This window comes from Dermochelys coriacea, chromosome 9 (genome assembly GCF_009764565.3).
Source record: "Dermochelys coriacea isolate rDerCor1 chromosome 9, rDerCor1.pri.v4, whole genome shotgun sequence".
Taxonomy (NCBI): Eukaryota; Metazoa; Chordata; order Testudines; family Dermochelyidae; genus Dermochelys; species Dermochelys coriacea.
This window is the reverse complement of record NC_050076.1, coordinates 25,533,449-25,552,979: the sequence shown is the minus strand read 5'-3', so window position 1 is coordinate 25,552,979 and position 19,531 is coordinate 25,533,449. Positions and strand designations below refer to the sequence as shown.

General features: G+C 40.4%; 1 protein-coding gene across 3 annotated transcripts in view; it reads left to right on the top strand.

Moving 5' to 3' along the window:
* MME (membrane metalloendopeptidase) overlaps positions 1 to 19,531 on the top strand; it is a 69,608-nt gene that overhangs the window by 33,641 nt on the left and 16,436 nt on the right. For all 3 annotated transcript variants that reach the window (XM_038416238.2, XM_043492508.1, XM_043492509.1), the window contains exons 14-17: positions 1,098 to 1,196; positions 6,290 to 6,370; positions 7,492 to 7,595; positions 13,059 to 13,117. In XM_038416238.2, the coding sequence (XP_038272166.1) occupies positions 1,098 to 1,196; positions 6,290 to 6,370; positions 7,492 to 7,595; positions 13,059 to 13,117 (343 nt within the window). The remainder of the gene's footprint in view (positions 1 to 1,097; positions 1,197 to 6,289; positions 6,371 to 7,491; positions 7,596 to 13,058; positions 13,118 to 19,531) is intronic.

Below are 19,531 nucleotides of genomic sequence, written 5' to 3'. Positions count from 1 at the left end.
TTGCTGATGTCATTCATTTCATTCTACTGCAGATGCCCAGGGGAAATTCTGGGATGCTTGCAGCTGCTCCAACTGACATAAATGGGAGCTGCACCACTCATTCATCCAGTGTCAGAATTTGTTCCTTGAAAGTATAGTAGCTTTGTTTCATTCCCGTGCTAATGGCTACCAAGGGCTAGATCAGGAAAAGAAAAAGCAAGCTTATCAGTTCAAGAGAATCTTTGAGTTATCTGACAAACATTACACAGTATATCATCATGCAATACTACTCTGCTAATGTTTCTAAGCAAATAGATTTAGTTCCCTCATCCTGTATAGGGGGAACACTAATTGCAAAAACATAAAATGTTATTTCCCACATTCAGATGTTAAGGTTTGGTTAAGAACAGTGAAGAACATGCTGCTCAGCAATACGCTGGGAAGCACCCATGTCAACAATCTGTAGTGATGGGATTATGCTCCTTTTCCAGGACAGTAAAACAAGCAATTAGCAAATGATGCTAAGAGTGGATGTCAATGAAGATTAGGCAATCTACAGCTTAGGCAAACTACAGCTGGCACTATCATAAAGCAGAGAAGGTTACAGAGTGAGGCACTGAATTTGATTACCTTTTCTGAAAACCAACTCTTTTAAATCAACTTAATTAAAATAAATTGATAAATTAAATATTTAAGTAAAATGATTTTGTAAGGTATATTTTCTCAATGAAAGGAGGGTGAATTTAGTTATTTAAAACAGTATTGTATTATGGCTAATGATGTGAAAATACATGATTTTTCCTTTGTGGTTATTACAGGGTTATTGTCTAATCATACATTCTTTAGGATCACTAACCATAACATCTTCCCAAATAATTATTGCTGCAATTAGTAATAGCCACTTTTAACTTTTGATTCTTTAAATAACAAAGGTAATTGTTATAATTAACACTTTCCACTTGGAAACTTTGCTTTCTGATAAAATTGGCCTTAAGATTTAGTTTGTTTGTTGCTCAATTAATATGCCATTTGAGTAACAACAAGAATGTACAAAACAGATGATGATTTAGGGAAAAATGACCAGGGTGGTCTTACTGTATTCTGATGGCTTTTCCCAGGTTCAAGAAATGATTATACAAATCCGTGAGGTTTTTATAACAACGTTAGATGAACTCACCTGGATGGATGCAGAAACCAAAAAGAAAGCAGAACAAAAAGTAAGTGAAAAAACAAGTTTTGATTTGTTTTATAACTCTGTTGTAAAGATAGGTAACTTAAATTGACCAAAAAATCTAATCAGACAGTCATACCATTGAATTTATCTACTATTACTTTATTTAGATCAGAATAACAGCAATCAAGTTAGTACAATATGGAGATCCCTTGTTTACGAACTATATCCAACCCCATTTCATTCTGAGGGTCAGTTTCCAGTCAGCACAGCTACAACTGATAAGACTCAGACTCTACCATACAGAGTTTTTCCAGACCTTAAAAGTGTACCAATCACATATATAATCATAGTTTTTAAAGCTCCACATGCTACATTAGCAGTTTTCAGATTGACTGGGAATGACTGATGAGGAAAGGTTAAAAGAGATAAATATGCATGGTTCAACTAATCCATGAGTTTTTAACTGGGGATGGGGGGGCACAACCACCCTGCCTTTCCCATATTACTGAATAGAAGGGGGTCTCAGTTAAGTCCTGGTTACATTGGAGGATCCTGCATGGAACAGGAAATCCCTGTATAGAAAAGGTTGAGCTATCACTGGGCTGAGCAGGGACAAAGGGAGTAGATACCCTTTCAAATACAGTATTTGTAGACAGTTATAAAGACCAAAATGGAAAGGAATGATTTAAGGTAATTCATTGAGCTAAAATGACTGTAGGAGTAATGGGATTGAATTAAGAAGGGAAACATTTAGGCTGAATATTGTAAAAAACTCCTGGACAGCGATATCTGTAGAACAGTCTTCTAGGGGCAGAGATAAAGTCCTATTGCTTTAAACGTTTAAAACTAGGCTGAATTAAACACTAGACAACATACTGTAGGAGACCATCCTTCTTTTGCAGGGGAGATAATCAAATGGGATGCTTTCTAATAAGAACATGAGAATGGCCATAGTGGTCAGATCAGTGGTCCACCTGGTACCCCAATATCCTATCTTCCAACAGTGGTTGGTGTCAGATGCTTCAGAGTGATCCATCCCATTGTCCAGTCCCAGCTTCTGGCAGTCCAATATTTAGGGTCACCTAGAGCATTGTGTTGCATCCCTGACTATCTTGGCTAATACCCATTGATGGACTGATCCTCCATGAACTTAGGTAATTCTTTTTTGAGCCCAGTTATAATTTTGGCCTTCACAACAACTCCTGGCAACAAGTTCCATAGGTTGACTGTGCATTGTGTGAAAAAGTACTTCCTTATTGTCAGCGGACCAAGATGAGGGCAGTCTAGCCAGCGGCCAGAGCCAGAGCCATAGTCAGTCATCGGGAACCCAGGGTCAAATCAGAAGGCAGAAAATGAGTATCAGATACAAGGGTCAAGCTGGAGTCCATAGTCAGGAGCCAGAGCTGAGAGTCAAATGAGGTCAGGAACTGGATCGAACAGGGCAGCAGGCAAGGAGGGGTTTAAGGCATGTCAGGACAGAAGTGAGGCTGGGTGAAAGGCAGGAGCAGGCATATGGGGGAGGAGGGTAGGACAATATGATCACTGAGAAGCCAGCAAGCTGCTGCTGCTGCTGCTGCTGGCTTAAAAGCCAGCCTTCTGGCCTCAGCAGCCAATCAGGTGGTGTTGCTAATTAGACAGTCTTCTGCAGGTCAGTCTTCTGTACTGATGAGGCTGCTTAGAGACTAGCTTTGCTGCAGTCCCTAATTCCTGACACTTATGTTGGTTTTAGACCTAGTGCCTATTAATTTCCTTGGGTGAGCCTAGTTCTTGGGGTATGTGAAGGTGTAAATGACAATTCCCTAGTCATTTTCTCCCCACCAGTCATGATTTTATAGATTTCTATCATATCCCCCCTCAGTCATCTCTTTTCTAAGCTAAACAGTCCCAGTCTTTTTAATCTCTCCTCACATGGAAGCTGTTCCATCCCCCCTATCATTTTTGTTGCCCTTCTCTGCACCTTTTCTAATTCTAATAGATCTATTTTTAAATGGGCTGACCAGAACTGCCCACTGTATTCAACGTGTGGGTGTACCATGGATTTATACAATGGTGTTCTGATATTTTCTGTCTTATCTATCTCTTTCCTAATGTTCCTAAAAAGAAAAGGAGGACTTGTGGCACCTTAGAGACTAACAAATTTATTTGAGCATAAGCTTTTGTGAGCTACAGCTCACTTCCTGTAGCTCACAAAAGCTTATGCTCAAATAAATTTGTTAGTCTCTAAGGTGCCACAAGTACTCCTTTTCTTTTTGAGAATACAGACTAACACGGCTGCTACTCTGAAACCTAATGGTTCCTAACATTCTGTTTGACTGCTGCTCCACATTGAGCAGGTGTTTTCAGAGAATTACTCAGAGTGACTCCAAGATCTCTTTGAGTGGTAATAGCTAATTTAGACCCCATCATTTTGTATGCATAGTTGTGAGTATGTGCATTACTTTGCATTTATCAACAATATTCTAGAGCTGGTTGAAATTTTCCCAATTTTGAGTATTTTAATGACATTTTTCATCAAATTCTGTCTCTAATTTTTTTTAAAAGAAAACCCTGAAAATGGTGGGATTTTTCTACTTACTATTGAGCTGGTCAATTTTTTTGACAATTGTATTTTTTCAAAATTTGGAAAAACCCATTAATTTTTTTGAAAAATTCCTGTGAAATGTATTATTATTTTTTCAACAGGCTCTAGATTCTGCAACATATAAAATAATGCCATTATTGCAACATTACAGTCAGGAAGTTCAAAGTTAGTGTTCCCCAATGAGTTTAGCCATGCTCCCCTGCACATTTTGCTTTACGTTAGTGTCTTTCATTACATGCTTATGCAATGAAGATGCAATCATGCCATATTATATTTATGTATAGCCATGGTCATAGACAATAGTTAGTTACAATCTATATCAACATTTCAACAATGCAGTAGGTTGAGTCCAAGAATGGTATTTTAAGCAAGGTAGTACATCTTAGGGCTACTAGGATGATCCGAGGAATGGAAAACTTGTCTTATGAAAGGAGACTTAAGGAGTTTGGCTTGTTTAGCCTAACTAAAAGAAGGTTGAGGGGAGATATGATTGCTCTCTATAAATATGTCAGAGGAATAAATACAGAGGAATTATTTAAGCTGAGCACCAATGTGGACACAAGAACAAATGGGTATAAACTGGCCACCAGGAAGTTTAGACTTGAAATTAGATGAAGGTTTCTAACCATCAGAGGAGTGAAGTTTTGGAATTGCCTTCCAAGGGAAGCAGTGGGGGCAAAAGATCTATCTGGCTTTAAGATACTACTCGATAAGTTTATGGAGGAGATGGTATGATGGGATAATGTGATTTTGGTAATTAATAGATCTTTAAATATTCAGGGTAAATAGGCCTAATCCCCTGAGATGGAATATTAGATGAATGGGATCTGAGTTACCCAGGAAAGAATATTCTGTAGTATCTGGCTGGTGAATCTTGCCCATATGGTCAGGGTTTAGCTGATCGCCATATTTGGGGTCGGGAAGAAATTTTCCTCCAGGGCAGATTGGAAGAGGCCATGGAGGTTTTTCGCCTTCCTCTGTAGCATGGGGCACAGGTCACTTGAGGGAGGATTCTCTGCTCCTTGAAGTCTTTAAACCACGATTTGAGGACTTCAATAGCTCAGACATAGGTGAGGTTTTTCGTAGGAGTGGGTGGGTGAGATTCTGTGGCCTGCGTTGTGCAGGAGGTCGGACTAGATGATCAGAATGGTCCCTTCTGGCCTTAATATCTATGAATCTATGAATTGAGCATCTATTGTACACTCTGAACTGTAATTAGTTCTGGATGTTATATGTGCTCAGCCTCTCCAATTTAAGAAACATTTGCAAGACTATGCAGATTCACATGGATGAGCCTTTGACTAAAATCATTACATTTCAAACAAACTAATTAGTATTAGGCCTTGTTTACACTATAGGGGAAATTCGATCTAAGCTGCACAATTTGAGTTACGTGAATAGTGTAACTCAAATCGACGTAGCTTAGGCCTACTTACCGCGGGATCCACACTATGAGATGTCGACAGGAGATGCTCTCCTGTTGACTCCCCCTATTCTTCTCGATCTGGAGTACAGGAGTCGACGGGAGAGCAATCTCTGGTTAATTTAGCAGGTCTTCACTAGATCCGCTAAATTGACCGCAATACATCGATCCCACGTAAGTGTAGACAAGCCCTAAGATTCCCAAATGTACTGAGATGAGTTATTTATATTGCTTATTTGTGTGCATAGCCAGTCAGAACATTACTTACAGACATATCAGTTAAACTGGTTTAACAGTTAAATTCACTGTGGCATTTGTATATTGAAAATATGAGAAAGGATTGCCAAGGAGGCCTTTACTATCATGAGGATTTTTATAACTTCTGGCCGTGTCATCAAATAAAAGAGACTGATCAGTTACACAAAGTAATGGACATTGAATTGTCTGGATTGAAAAGATTGGATCTGGATTTCAAACAAACCCCTCAATGTACAGGAGTGTGCAAATCCAGGGGTATGGCTCAGTCAATGGTAGATGTAGGAGCCTGCTCTAAAATTTGGATCCAGATTCAGATTCTGAAAATTCCTGTCTTCAAAAGCTGGGATTTGTTCAGATTCAGGATTTCAATTTGATCCCATCTCTCCATATAATGTACTTATCCCTGCAAATATTAACAAGACTATTTTGCCTGCCTTGTGTTGAAGTTACACAAATTAAAATTATTAATTTAATTTCTGTCTTATAGAAATATCAAATACATTGGGATAACTTATTTCACTGAAATAAGTATTGCATTTGAAACTGCTGCTGAGATATGGGGTCCAGCTCTAGCATATAGTTTTATAGAAAAAGCATATGATAGTATTTCTGTTGAATGGGACACATTTTTTGAATTCTTTTAGAGTCATAAAGTAATTAACCAAAGGACTTTACAATCTTTAAAATCCATTAAAGAAAAGAAAAATCCATCAACAAAAACTCTGTACAATGAGACTGAAGGCTCCTACACAGGTATTCCCAAATAGGTGCCTGTAAACATCTGGTATATTACTAGTATCTGATCATCTTGAAGGTATAGCTGTATTTGGATTGGCATGTAATAGCAAACCGATTTAAACATTATGTCCTTTAGGCTGCAGCAATTACAGAGAGGATCGGCTATCCAGATGATATCATAACGGATAACAATAAACTGAATAATGAATACCAAGATGTAAGTATCCATAAAGTCATCATGCAAACAATGATTAGCAAAGGCTCTTACGAACTAGACTGTGATTCTACTACACGCCTATGCAGGTATATAAGGCTTAAGATTTCACTTCCACATGGGCTACCTGGATCTTGAATTCAGGGGAGCAGGAGTCAGGGAGTGGGTGGAGTTTAGGTTCTGCACATCCGCCCTCCTCCTCCCAGTATGCAGTGTGGCACAGATGACTGATCCAGCATGGGTAGTGGTATAATTTGCTGCTGGTATAGGCCAAGACATGCCAAGGGGATGGTGCATAAGTGCAAATTCCAATGGCATTATATCAACATAAATTTGGAGTAGTGCAATGGAGAATCAGGCCCAGTATTTCTACTGACTATGTGTGAATTATACAGCCCTGCTTTAAGTGACTTCAGTTTAATGGAATTCAAAGAAGTTGTGCCCATTTAATATCAGGGTTGAATTTGGCCCTTCATTTGTGACCTTCTGCAAGTCACCTAGTGTAAACTGTATCTCATTTTGTCCATCTGCAAAGTGTGGCTCATAATTCTCTCCTGCCTTGCAGGGATATCATGAGAGTTACTTTCATTAAAGTATGTAAAGCATGTTGAGATCCTCAGATAGAAGGTGGGGTAGGAGTCCAAAGGGCTGTTAATATTTTTAAAGCTAAAAAAGAATGGAGAGTCATAAAAAAAATCAGAATATCTTCTTAAAATAACATCCTGGCCTAATTCTGACATGCATACTCTTAGGAAGCAGCACCATTGATTTGAATTAGGTGATTCCCAGAATACGGTGCTACTCACTCCAAGTAATGATGGCAGAATCCAACCCTAAATCTACAAATACGAAATAGTGGTGGCAAATACTGATCCTTTGGGGTATACTGTACTGCAACATTACATTAGCATACGTCCTGGTGCTGATGTAGCTGTGATATCCAGTGAATGATGTTACAGAGCACTGCAAACCAAGATGTGCTTTCGCATCTTAGAAATTTTCATAGGAAATTCATCACTCTGAGTACAATGCTCGAAATGGACTTTTTAAATCCTGTCCCTCTTCGGTAGCAGTCAAGTAACAAACCTGCAATATCATTTTTCTTTTATTTCTCCTTTTTTAAGCTGAACTACAAAGAGGAAGAGTACTTTGAGAACATCATTCAAAGTTTGCTATATAGCCAAAGGAAGCGGCTGAAGAAGCTCAGAGAAAAGGTGGACAAGGAACAGTATGTATTTTAAATGTCTGTGTATTGTTTATCAAGTGTGTTTAAAGTAAGACATAACTGGCTTTCAGGTAAGCACCTAGGATTGGCCACACTCCTCCCCAGCACTCCTCTTTTCACCAGGGCTCAGTTCCACATGGCCATAGTTGTTTGCTACCATTGCTGAGCACTGTGCACATTTTTCCACACTATGTGAGCAGTATACTAACATTTCCTGCACACACTGAAAGCGGAGCATTAGCACTTTGACTTACTTGTTCACCCTAAATCAGCACAGATGTTACCAGAGATCAATGGTCTCCAGATGTTCTCTCATTAATTGGTGTTTGAAGATAGATCTGAATTCAGGAAAGATTGGGTGTCCGAGTGTTTATCAAAACAAAAAAGGTGATTACATTTATTTAGGTAATATAAAAGAATGCAGCATGTATATTGGTGAGTTTTTTGGGAGCTTGAGCTTATGAGGTACTGAGTTGAGAATGATACCGGAATAACAGTTTAGATGCACTGAAACATAATGCAGTTATATTACAAATGCAAAAAGAAAAGGAGTACTTGTGGCACCTTACAGACTAACAAATTTATTTGAGCATAAGCTTTCATGAGCTACAGTTCACTTCATCAGATGCATTCATTGGAAAATACAATCCATCATGTATACATTTATCTTATAAATATGATCTGGCTGTAGTGAAATCAATGGGAAGTTTGTCTACCTAGCTATGCAGGAAATGGCTCTTAATTACTATACACATTTTTTTGCAAATCTTATAAGATAAGAAGTTAAAAAGGAGTTAGGCAAACATTTTAGGTCTGGTCTACACCTAAAACTTAGGTTGACCTAGCAACGTTGCTCACGGCGTATGAAAAATTAACACCCCTGAGAGATGTAGTGAAGCTTACCTAAGCCCCAGTGTAGACATCGTTAGGTCAAAGAAAGAATTCTTCCAGTGATGCTTAGCTACTGCCTCTCAAGGGGCTGGATTTGCTACAACAATGGAAAACCCACTTCCATCACTACAGTAAGTGCCTACACTACAACGTGGTGTAGCTGCAGCACTGCTGTTGTCCCACTGTCGTGCTGGTACTGTAGACATACCCTTAGAGGTAGAGAAGCTAATATAAAAAAGCTAAACAGTAGGTAGCCCTAAATGGTCATGGGGGCCTCCTTCCAACCTGAAATATTACTATGATACCTCACTTAGGTCATTTAATTTAGTGACATAGAATGTAATTATTATAGACTAAAAGCAATTGATCTAAGCATTGACATCTGTGCAACTGTATGAGTGCAGCTAACTACTACATTTCTTCACATCCCTCTCTCCAGCTGGCTCCCTTGCAGTGCTCTATTACCTACTTCTCTTGTTATAAGAAAAGGAGTACTTGTGGCACCTTAGAGACTAACAAATTTATTAGAGCATAAGCTTTCGTGAGCTACAGATGAAGTGAGCTGTAGCTCACGAAAGCTTATGCTCTAATAAATTTGTTAGTCTCTAAGGTGCCACAAGTACTCCTTTTCTTTTTGCGAATACAGACTAACACGGCTGCTACTCTGAAACTTCTCTTGTTATAGTTTCATTTACACTCTGCTTTTACAATAGACTGTCCTATTACCCAGTTCTCTTGCCTGGGCTCAGCTAAACTCTGCTTTCACTAGCATATCTCAAAGCTACAATTTTATTTTTCAGTCTTTAGCTTTTTAAAAACTTTGTCCATCTTTTGAGAAAATGTTCAGTATTGACCAGTGCCAGAATGGAAAGAACTTACCTGTTGTGGAGGGGTTCAAAGGCTGTGATTCACTAGCTGATGCTTCTTCTTGTTTCAGACCAGAGCACAGTTTCTCATGTTCTTTGTAAATTTTACTCTGTGGTTTCTGATTTAGAGAAACTGCCTTAATGCATCATCAAATTCTCTGTTTTCTCACCTGTTGTGAGATAATATACTTTGTGGCTATTTGACCAGATCTGTCCCCTGGTGGCATACAAGGACTGTTCCACCAAAACCCATGGCAAAATGGGGTGAGGATTCATCACTTGAAGAGGGTGGCTAGCATCTACAGGGGAGGGCAGCTTTACTTTCCACTCAAAGGCTGAAACAAGCATGTGCTGTATCAGCCCAGTCCCTGGTTGTCCTGGCCACATCCCTCCCCTGCCAGCACTGCTCACTTTTTTGGCTACTTTAGCCACTTGCAGGACCCAAGCAGAGAGGGGATTATGACCAGAATGGATCACCGACACAAATGCAAGACTATTCTTATAAGTAAGAGCTGCAGAAATGGGTTTGTTCAGTTTATCTTTGTAGCTGGTTTATAGTTTTTAGTTCAGTTTTGGCAGAATCCAACAGACTACAGGTAATCTTTTTCAGCCTGTCATCTTACCACCTTACACTTGTTTTTTGTCCATGGTCACTAGGTATTCCCTATGCATCCATCGGACTACAGCTTTGCATGGGATACACCTTCTTGGAGGGGACTCTAGTTTGTGCCCCTTTGATCAAGAATCCTGACCAAAGTAGGCTCCAGGCACCCTTCTTTCAGTACATCTTGTTAAAGGTTGAAGGTAGTTTTGTCTCTGGGATGGTCAGTAGGAAACTCCCAAGCAGGGTAAGACTCAAGTAGAATTAAAAACACAGTCTATTTAGAAGAGAATAAAAATCACGCTAACACAAAAGCAGCAGCATGTATCCTTGTATTCATTAAGAGTTAACTTAGAGAGGTACCTCTTAAGTTAGTTACAATGGGAGAAATGAAGTCTGTCATTCCCAAAGAATACATTCTCCTTTCTTCCCACTAACCACCCATCAAGTCTGCCTGTCAGAGACTCCCCCTCCACAGCTTGCGACCTTGCTTTCTTTTATCTAACTCATAGCCCTCTGATACTTTCAGGGTAATTTTTGCAGTGCCTTGCTTATCTCCTCCTGTTGCTGTAGTGAGTGTCTACAGTGAAGTGATACAGCAGTGTAACTGCAGCATTTCTAATGAAGACATAGCCTTACACCAGTGTGCTAGGCAGGAGTAACTACATCGAAGTCAGTGGAGTTCCATGGTATAAAACTTGAGTAAGTGAGAGGAGAATCAGGCCCAAATGATTTATATTACTCATTATTCATTCTTAATATTCATTTTACTTTATATCAGGTATGACAGATGCACAGAGTAGCTGATCTTTCACACAGTCCACTTGTTCATTGTCATTTAAATGATGGAATCTATCACAATAACTTATTATTTATAGGCAATAAATTATCCAATAGACCATTTACAACATCATCCTACTAGTCCAAAGTCTACTTGGAAAACTTCAAGTAGAATATTAAAGCCTATTTTATAAGCCTAATAAAACCATTAGAGTTATATTCTGGCTTGGAATATATGGGCTCAGCTTTTATTGATGTGAAGCAAAAACCTATCTTCTTATCAGAACATTGGGCCAGATTCCACAGATTGCTGAGTGCTACCTCTATGGAAGATACATGGCTTGATTCTGACCTTTCTCACCTTAATAACACTCCAGTGACTTCAAATGGATGTATTCCGAAGTGTACCAATGAGATACAGAATCAGGTCTCCAAAGCCAAATTCAGTACTAGCGTAAGCAGGCTCAGCTTCAGTGAAGCCAGTGGTGTTACATCAGGACTGTATTTGAGAACAGAACATAAAAGAACACCACAACACATTGGTTTATGGGTATGTGAAAGATAGGCGCAAGAAACCATTCTTACTAATAATTCAAAAATCCTTTGTATATGTGGTTTTTGCTTCTATGTTGGTTCTATAAATTAAACTTTTACAATCAGTGAAATCACAAAGCTGGCTGACCTTTTCATGACTTTCACATCATATAATATAAATATCAAGTTGACAGTAGACAGACCATTTCTGCCAATTGTATCACCTTTCTCCAGTAAGCACTTAGCCCTTCCTCTCCCCCCCCCCAAATATCCCCTGTTGGGTCTTTATCATCAAGAGATTATTGGGGCAATCTTGGGGTATCTTCCAAGGTATATTTCTAAATTAATCACTGAGGGTGAAATAAACTTTTGTGCAGTGGGCCAGCAGAAGTCACATGCACCACTTACATTCCTCTAGTCTCAGATCTTAAGTAAGACTTAGCTGTTGCATAAGCCTCCTTCTGGCCCTCTGTTTAGGTGTCAAATGTCACCCTTAGCTTCAATACTGCAAGTTGAACGTGTGTAGTACCAATGGTGCTGAAGCTTCTTCGCTGAAGGTCTAGTAAAAAATGTCTGACAGTAAAAACAGCCAAGACTTTTCAAGTATTTTCCATACAGTAGGCCCTACCCTACAAGGGGAGGAGACATTGTTTTGTGGTTAAGGCACAGGACTGAAAGCCAAGAAGACCTGGCTCAGTGACAGCCCTCCTATTTGACCCTGTGCCTGGGTTTCCTTTTCTGTTAAAGGGAGTAATAGTTTCCTACCTCATAATTCATTTGTGGGGCCCCAAGATACAGTGATGAGCAACACTGAAATGCTTATAAAGCAAATTGTATGCTGAGCAAATAAAAACTCCAGATAAAAACTCAAGGTGCTTAGTTCTCTGCAGACTCAACCCCTTTTAGATAGGAATACTTTTGATAATAAATAAGAGTTCAGTGCTGTGGTCTTACGGAGGCACAATTCTTATCAGTTTCTCTGGAAGATTTGCCCTGTCAGGATTCCAGTGAAGTCAATCAGGGCCAAGGGTCAGAGCAGGGACAAACTCAAGACTGGGAGTGGCAGGGGAGTTCATAGTCAGATCCAGGGCAGGGATAATACCAAGGGTCAGAGTCAGGCAGTGAATTCCTAATCAAGCTGAGGACAAGCCAGGAATTCAACAGCAAGGAGCAGGACCAGTCATGGCAGCCATAGAAGAATCACACTGTTGCCTAGGCATTCCCTGGAATGCCCCTTGGGTTTATATAGGTCAGGGAGCCAATCAGGAGCAATGGGGCTGCTGTCTGTCAAACACTTGAGGCAAAACTTTCCATGCGCTGTGGGAAATGGAGCACAAGTCAATTATAGCTGCTGCTGCTGGGTGTCAGCCTGGAGTGGCTAGCTGCCTAGTAGCTCTACAGAACTGGGTTTTAGACCTGTGTGGGCCTCACATCCCTGTATAATGACCACAGTCAAGTCTGCTATCTAGATTTCTGGACTTATAGCTGATGATATATGTCAATGTTTTCTGGATCTAAGACTATAAACACAATTTTAATTAATCATAAATACTTTGAAATCACAATAATCTATGATGGTGTAACTCACTACTTGAAGATAGGCAATCTGGATTAATGATGTTTTTTGTGTTTGAAATTTTTCCAGCGAAAACTTCTAGTGCCAGTAAAAGGAAATCTAAATATTTTCAGTAACAGGTGAAGGAGAGGGTCACTTTCCTGGTCTGTTTTTGTGCTCCATTGAGCTTGCTGTTAAGAATTGCATTTCTAACTAGACTTCTTGTGTGTTTTCTGTAGGTGGATAAGTGGGGCTGCTGTCGTCAATGCCTTTTATTCTGCAACCAGGAATCAGATAGGTAAGGTTTACTAGCATACTGAAGGTACAGTTCCTCGATGGCCTGGTTATTTGTTTTTAAGTTCTGAAAGTGATATGCACCCAATAGCATATGGACAGCAGAAGGCCCTCGGTGTAGCAGAACCACAGAGGTTTCATTACTTGGGGATTAGGTGATTGTGGGGCTCTCACTCACGGATGGGGACTCCACATCTTCTGTACATGGAAGAACTGGGAAGTGGACCATTTCTGCATAAGCCAGCAGGGAAGGGAGCTTGGAGTTCAGCTGTGGAAGGGAAAGAGGTGTGGCCAGTGGGTCAAAGATTACAGTGATCACAAACCTTGCCTAGGGGATGCCCAGGAGTTGCAGTAACTGTACTGGCCTGAGAGAGGAAGCAGTGGCCTGAACTGCTCAGGGTTCTGTCTGTAGATTAGAGATGGATTCTGTTCCTTACAACTTCTTCATAGCTCCTTCACACAAAGCCTATTTACTCTATCTTTAGTTGGGACAGTGAATTTCATCCAGGTGAATAATGGAAGCATGAACTTACTGAATGTATTCCTTAGAATCCCTTAACATCCCTTTTCATGTCCTCTTTATGGGCCATAAATCTCCTGCCCTTACGTTCATGGAGGTACCTTCCCCTGGGAGTATTCTCATCTAAATCAACGGGGCTACTCTCAGACAAATGTCCTTTTGGCAAGGTAACAGAAGATGGCCCCATGTTAAATCATCTTGAAATACGAATGTAACTCACTTTAGCCTGTAAGGAGATCTGTTTCCACTGCAATAGGCTCAGCTGCCATTTGTCATTTTTTTTACCTTAAACCTGCAATAAGGCACATTCTCTAAAGTATGGCTCTGTAAAATCTTGAGGAGTCTGGGGGCTCCTTGGTTCCTATTTCTGTTAAGTACGTGTCATCTGTCAGATGACCTGAAACTCCTGGTTTGTCACATGCTTCATCTCTCTTTAATTCTGGTTTCCTTTGTACTGGAAAAAACGAAAATGTCAACCAGGCAGGTTAAACTCAGCACAAAAACAGAAGAAGACACAATAATCATCAAATAGCTTTAGAAATGCTTTTGGGTATAGCTAGAAACCTTGTAGTATCAGTGTATCAGGCCCGCCTTTGGTTATATATAATTTGAAAATAGAAGAAAAACAATAAAAAGATAAATTATTTTTATGAATATGGAAAAATAGGCTTTGGCTGAAGAAAAGAATATAGTAATAGTGAGAGAAACCTCTGAGGTTCCCCCTTTCGATATAACAATAACATACTTTGCATTAAAGCAGACACTTTCATCCAAAGATCTCAAAGCACTTTACAAACATTAATTATCCCTCATGTGCGTATACCATTGGTGCAGTAAGTACTATTATCCTTATTTTATAGAAATTTAGAGAAATTTGAAGCTCAGGCAGTTGAAGGGGCTTTCCCTCAGTCAACCAGAGATCAGTGCCGAAGCCTGAACTCCTAATTTCCCAACCCTGCTGGGTGCTCCCTTACTATTATGTATTTGTTCAATTCTCAAATGGAAGATCCTGGGGCAGAGAATCTGCCCCATTTTGCTCCCTTTACACTATTCAAGAAACTGCTCACAGGGCCCCTGCTGGAGATTGCCCCTGGCAAGGAAGAAGCCGCAGTGGGTGCAGAGCAGGTGTAGCCAGCATTTCTGCTTTCCTTCCATGACTCTGGTGCAAGATGGCTAAGGCATGTCAGGAGCAGAAAGGACTAGGAAGAAGACTGGGAAGGGGATGGGTGGGGCATCCTGGGGGCCATAGGCAACTAGGGCAAGTTAGAGCAGCCGCAGCCTGCTCTAACCTGTGTTGGGGCTGGGGCACATATAACTATCCCCCTAATAGTCCCTTCAGTCTGCTTTGCTAGGTGGGTGCAGCGGAGGACCTGGCCTCTTGTGTCTATTTCAATTCAAGTATCTGTTATTTCTGCTTTTTTCATCTTGGTGCCCCTGTGTAGTATTTTGCTTCATATGCAACACCAAGACAGAAGGGACACTCACAGGTACAGACTCTGGCCTTTATAACCCCTTATGGAGACATCCTAAACCATATATAATTCTTACTACTGCATTAAACAAATCTGTACCATGTTTAGAAACTAAAGGACCTGATCTTGCATTGCTTGCACAAGAAGAAAAAACGTGTTACTGGTTTACGTATGGAAAGCCTTTGTAGAAAATATTTGACACTCTTGGTTTCATTGCAGTTAAACCAGGGCTGTTTAATATTTAAAAAATTGTTTCTATTACAATCTTACTTCTATTTTCAAACTAAGTATTAAATCAGCGTGCAGACTGGTGTGCAGTTTCTTCCACTGGGTTCTCAGGTTGCTAGTGTTAAAAATTATGTCACTTTTCTGCAACATAGTCACCGGCCAGCAGGAGGTTCAACTGCAATTTGAAACTTTTATTCTATGAATATATATCAATTTATTGCATGGCAAAAAGTGATTCCCATTGCACATTCTGTAAACATAGCTGCACTGAACCGAATGGATGAAGTTTTCCTTTAATTTTTCTGGGGCATATTTACATTGCTAATGTTTTGAGAGTATGTCTTTTCTACCCAGAAGAAAACAAAAGTTAATGTTACATCTCGGATCATATAAACCCTGCTTCTGCTCCCACTGATTTTGAAGTTCTAGGATCAGACCCAGAATGAAAGAGAATTGGAATTCTAAGGTCAATACTTCCAAGAAGGTTGCTAGTTTGATTAGAATATTTCTTTTTTTATTAAATTAGACAATTTCAAAATGGTCCTGAAGACCTAGATCCATAGTTTTTATTGAGCCAGTTTATATCTTGTTCACAGCTCCGCAAATGTGGCCCCACCTTTTCCCAAAACTCCCCATCGCCTGTGGGCTTGCACTCAGAGAGACACTAGGAGTTTGTAGTCTCTAGTGCACAGGGACTACAATAATGTTGGCCCTGGCACAGGGAAGGCAAGATTGACGGGAGCAGGAGGATGCCTCCTGGCACCCTATACCTGGTGCACCTAAATGAGAGCCAGGGACAATGTAGCAGCCCATGGCGATTTGATTAGATGGGTTGTGCGAAATATTTGCATGAACATGTGAACCCATGCCAAACTCGCCAGTTTTCAGGTTTCATCCCCCACTTGAAACTCAGATAATGTTTGCTCACAAATTTTTCCAGTTAACCTCAGGCAATTTCTGTCTTTAAATCAAAATCATGTGAAATTTGCAGTTTTGCACTGCACCAAGTGAGCACCCCTTTGGTTGGGGTTTTTGAACATGAAATGTGTGGGGATGGAGTTCCAACCACACAGTTTGAAACCAACAATACACGATCACCCAAATGCTGGCAAAGCAAAACTGCCACACAATTATCATTAGCTACAAGAGCTCCCACAAAGAGACTACAGTAAGAGCTTAACACAGACAACACTCCATTGACTTCACTGATCAGTTGCACTTCGGTAAGGACTGCAGAATGAGGCCAAGAGTGTTGAAGTCAAATAAACATTTTGAAAGTACCTTTCAACATGCAGCCTAAAAATCTGCTCACAGAGCTTTGTTTAAAATAGCTTTTGCTTAGTAATCAGTGGAACAAGAGTCATAATTTGGAAGCTTGAAGCTAATGACTGATAAGAATTTATGGCTCATATTTACTATCTCATCCTTGAGCTATGGCGTGTCACTGTATAATTAAAGCAGCATGATCTTTAAAGTTGATGCTTGAAGCATCCAATGAAGTGAGCTGTAGCTCACGAAAGCTTATGCTCTAATAAATTTGTTAGTCTCTAAGGTGCCACAAGTACTCCTTTTCTTTTTACACTTAAGAAGATTTCTTCTAAAGCGGAGTTTTCAGCACAGTGCTTAGGGAGTTTAGGGCTCTGTCCTGGTGCTCCAGTACAGCCAACGGCTGGGGTGGTATGGATCCACATTTCCTCAGCACGACCTCTGGGAGGCACTCTGCCTCAAAGAGAATTCTCCCTAAGCTGTTGGGCGTGTAGGGGGAATGCTGGGAATAGCCCAATGCTTGAGACCTTCAGAAGGTGCACCATAGATCCCCCTATGCAGCCAGTTGTCTCTGTTGGCAAGTATATGGGAAGAAGGCAGTGGACCCATTTTCCTGTCATCTTTGGAGTATCTTGCATCCTAGGAGTGCCTCGAGGAAGCAGGCTTTGTGCTTCAGGGACTAGAGCTGTGTTGTGCAGGTGTGCACAGGGCTGGTGTGGTGAGGTGCCTAAGAGTCCGCAGAGTAGCAGGGCACAGACAGGCTCTCAGTGCTTAGCAGAGTTACACATAGTCTTAAAATCTCCACTCTGAATGTACCCCATAACTTTAATAGTGGCCTCAGGTAACTCTAGTTAAGTCTGGATTTTGTTATGTAACAGGAGTCATGGAATCAATGCTCTTATAGGAGGGTGGGTAAAAACCCAGGAGTCCTGACATTATGTTTTGTACTGTCCTGTCCTCACCTGGACAGTCCAAATGTGTGTGTGTGCATGTGTGTGTATAGAGTCCATTGATTCAACAATGACATTTTCATGCTCTTTCTCTTTATGGATTCTGGAGTGACTCTAAGTCCAAAGCATGACGCACATGCTTATGAGCAGATTGGGCAGACAAAGTAATTGGTGAGCATCTTGGTAGCTTCAGCAGTAGTATGATGCTTTTCCCTTGCAGCTAACAGTCGATTATTTCTGTCCTATTCAAAGACTTGGAAAACTCTGAATGTGTCTTGCCATGCTGTTCTATTTAACACAGCCTTCTCAACATCATCCGGTTTTATTGCACCAAAAGGTCTGTGCTTGATGCTGTCCTTGCAGCACTTTCTGGAGCGGCCTTGATTCCCGTGTCCTTGTGCCAATTATCCATAGAAAATTTTTCTGGGGAGTTGATATTCACACATCCTAATGATGTGTCCAACCCAGCGTAGTTGGGCTTTTATCAACATGGCCTTGATGCTTGTGGTCTTTGACTTTTGGAGAACCGCCAAGTTGGTAATTTGTCCTGCCAGCCGATCCCGTAATGAGTTGCATATGGAAGGCCTCTAGCTGTTTGATATGCCATTTGTATGGTGTCCAGGTCGCACAGCCATAGAGGAGAGATGTGAGCACAGAAGCATTGCAAAGTTTTATTTTTGTTGAGAGGGTTATGTTGTGGGATTTCAGGACTTTGATACGTAGCTTTCCTAATGACTGAGAAGCTTTCTCTATCCTGTTTGTGATCCCTTTGTCAAGAGATCCATCATTGGAGATGTTGCTGCCAAGATAGGTAATCCTTGCTTTAGTTGGATTCTACTGATGGAGGTGCAAGGGGATATAGCACTGAGCGGTGAAGATGATTGGTGCAACAACTCAGTTTTCTCTAGGCTGCTTGTGAGGCCAAACAATGTTGATGCTTCAGCGAAGCGATCTGTGATGCACTGGAGATCTCCCTCTGTGTGAGCTAGGAGGGCACAATCCTCCACAAAGACCACTTCTCTTATTAATCGTTCTGTTAGTTTTTGGTTTTGCTTTAAGCCTTGTAAGATTGAAGGCTGAGCCATCATGTCTCTATCTGATATATATGCCGCTGTTGAGCCCATCTGTAGCATGGTTGAGAACTTGGGTGAAGAAGAGGTTGAACAGTACAGGGGCAAGGACACAGCCTTGTTTGACTCCATTTGAAATGGGAAAGGAGTCAGTGAGAAAAAATACCTGACCTTGCATCCCCTCATGAAATAAATGAATGATCTTTAACAGTTTTGGTGAGCAACCAAGTTTTCTGAGGATCATCCATAATCTTTCTCTATTGACTGTATCAAATGCTTTTGTGAGATCAGTGAAAACACTGAACAGATTCATGTTTGTTCGATACATTTTTCTTGTATTTAGAGTCCCTTATTCCTTTAAGGGAATAATATACAACAACTTGCCACCTTAAATGGAATTACCAGACACTTCAATGTAACACCCTAGATTAGATAAAACAATAAAACAAGTTTATTAATTCAAAGAGATGGATTTTAAATGAGTACAAGTGAGGAGGCATAAGAATTAGAAATGGTTACAAGAAAAATAAAGATAAAACACTGTCTAGTGCCTATCTTAACAATCTATATTAGATCCAAGCAAAGTTTCTCATCACATGCTTCCAGCAGTATTACTGACTAACGTCTAGATCAGGACTCCTCCCCAGAGTCCAACAGCTGCTTCTTTTATCTTCTCAGATGCAAAGAGTGAGATGGACAGGGAAAGAAAAGAGAGGTGCCTTTGCAAAAAGAAAAGGAGTACTTGTGGCACCTTAGAGACTAACAAATTTATTTGAGCATAAGCTTTCGTGAGCTACAGCTCACTTCATCAGATGCATTTGGTGGAAAATACAGTGGGAAGATTTATATACACACACAGAGAACATGAAACAATGGGTTTTATCATACACACTGTAAGGAGAGTGATCACTT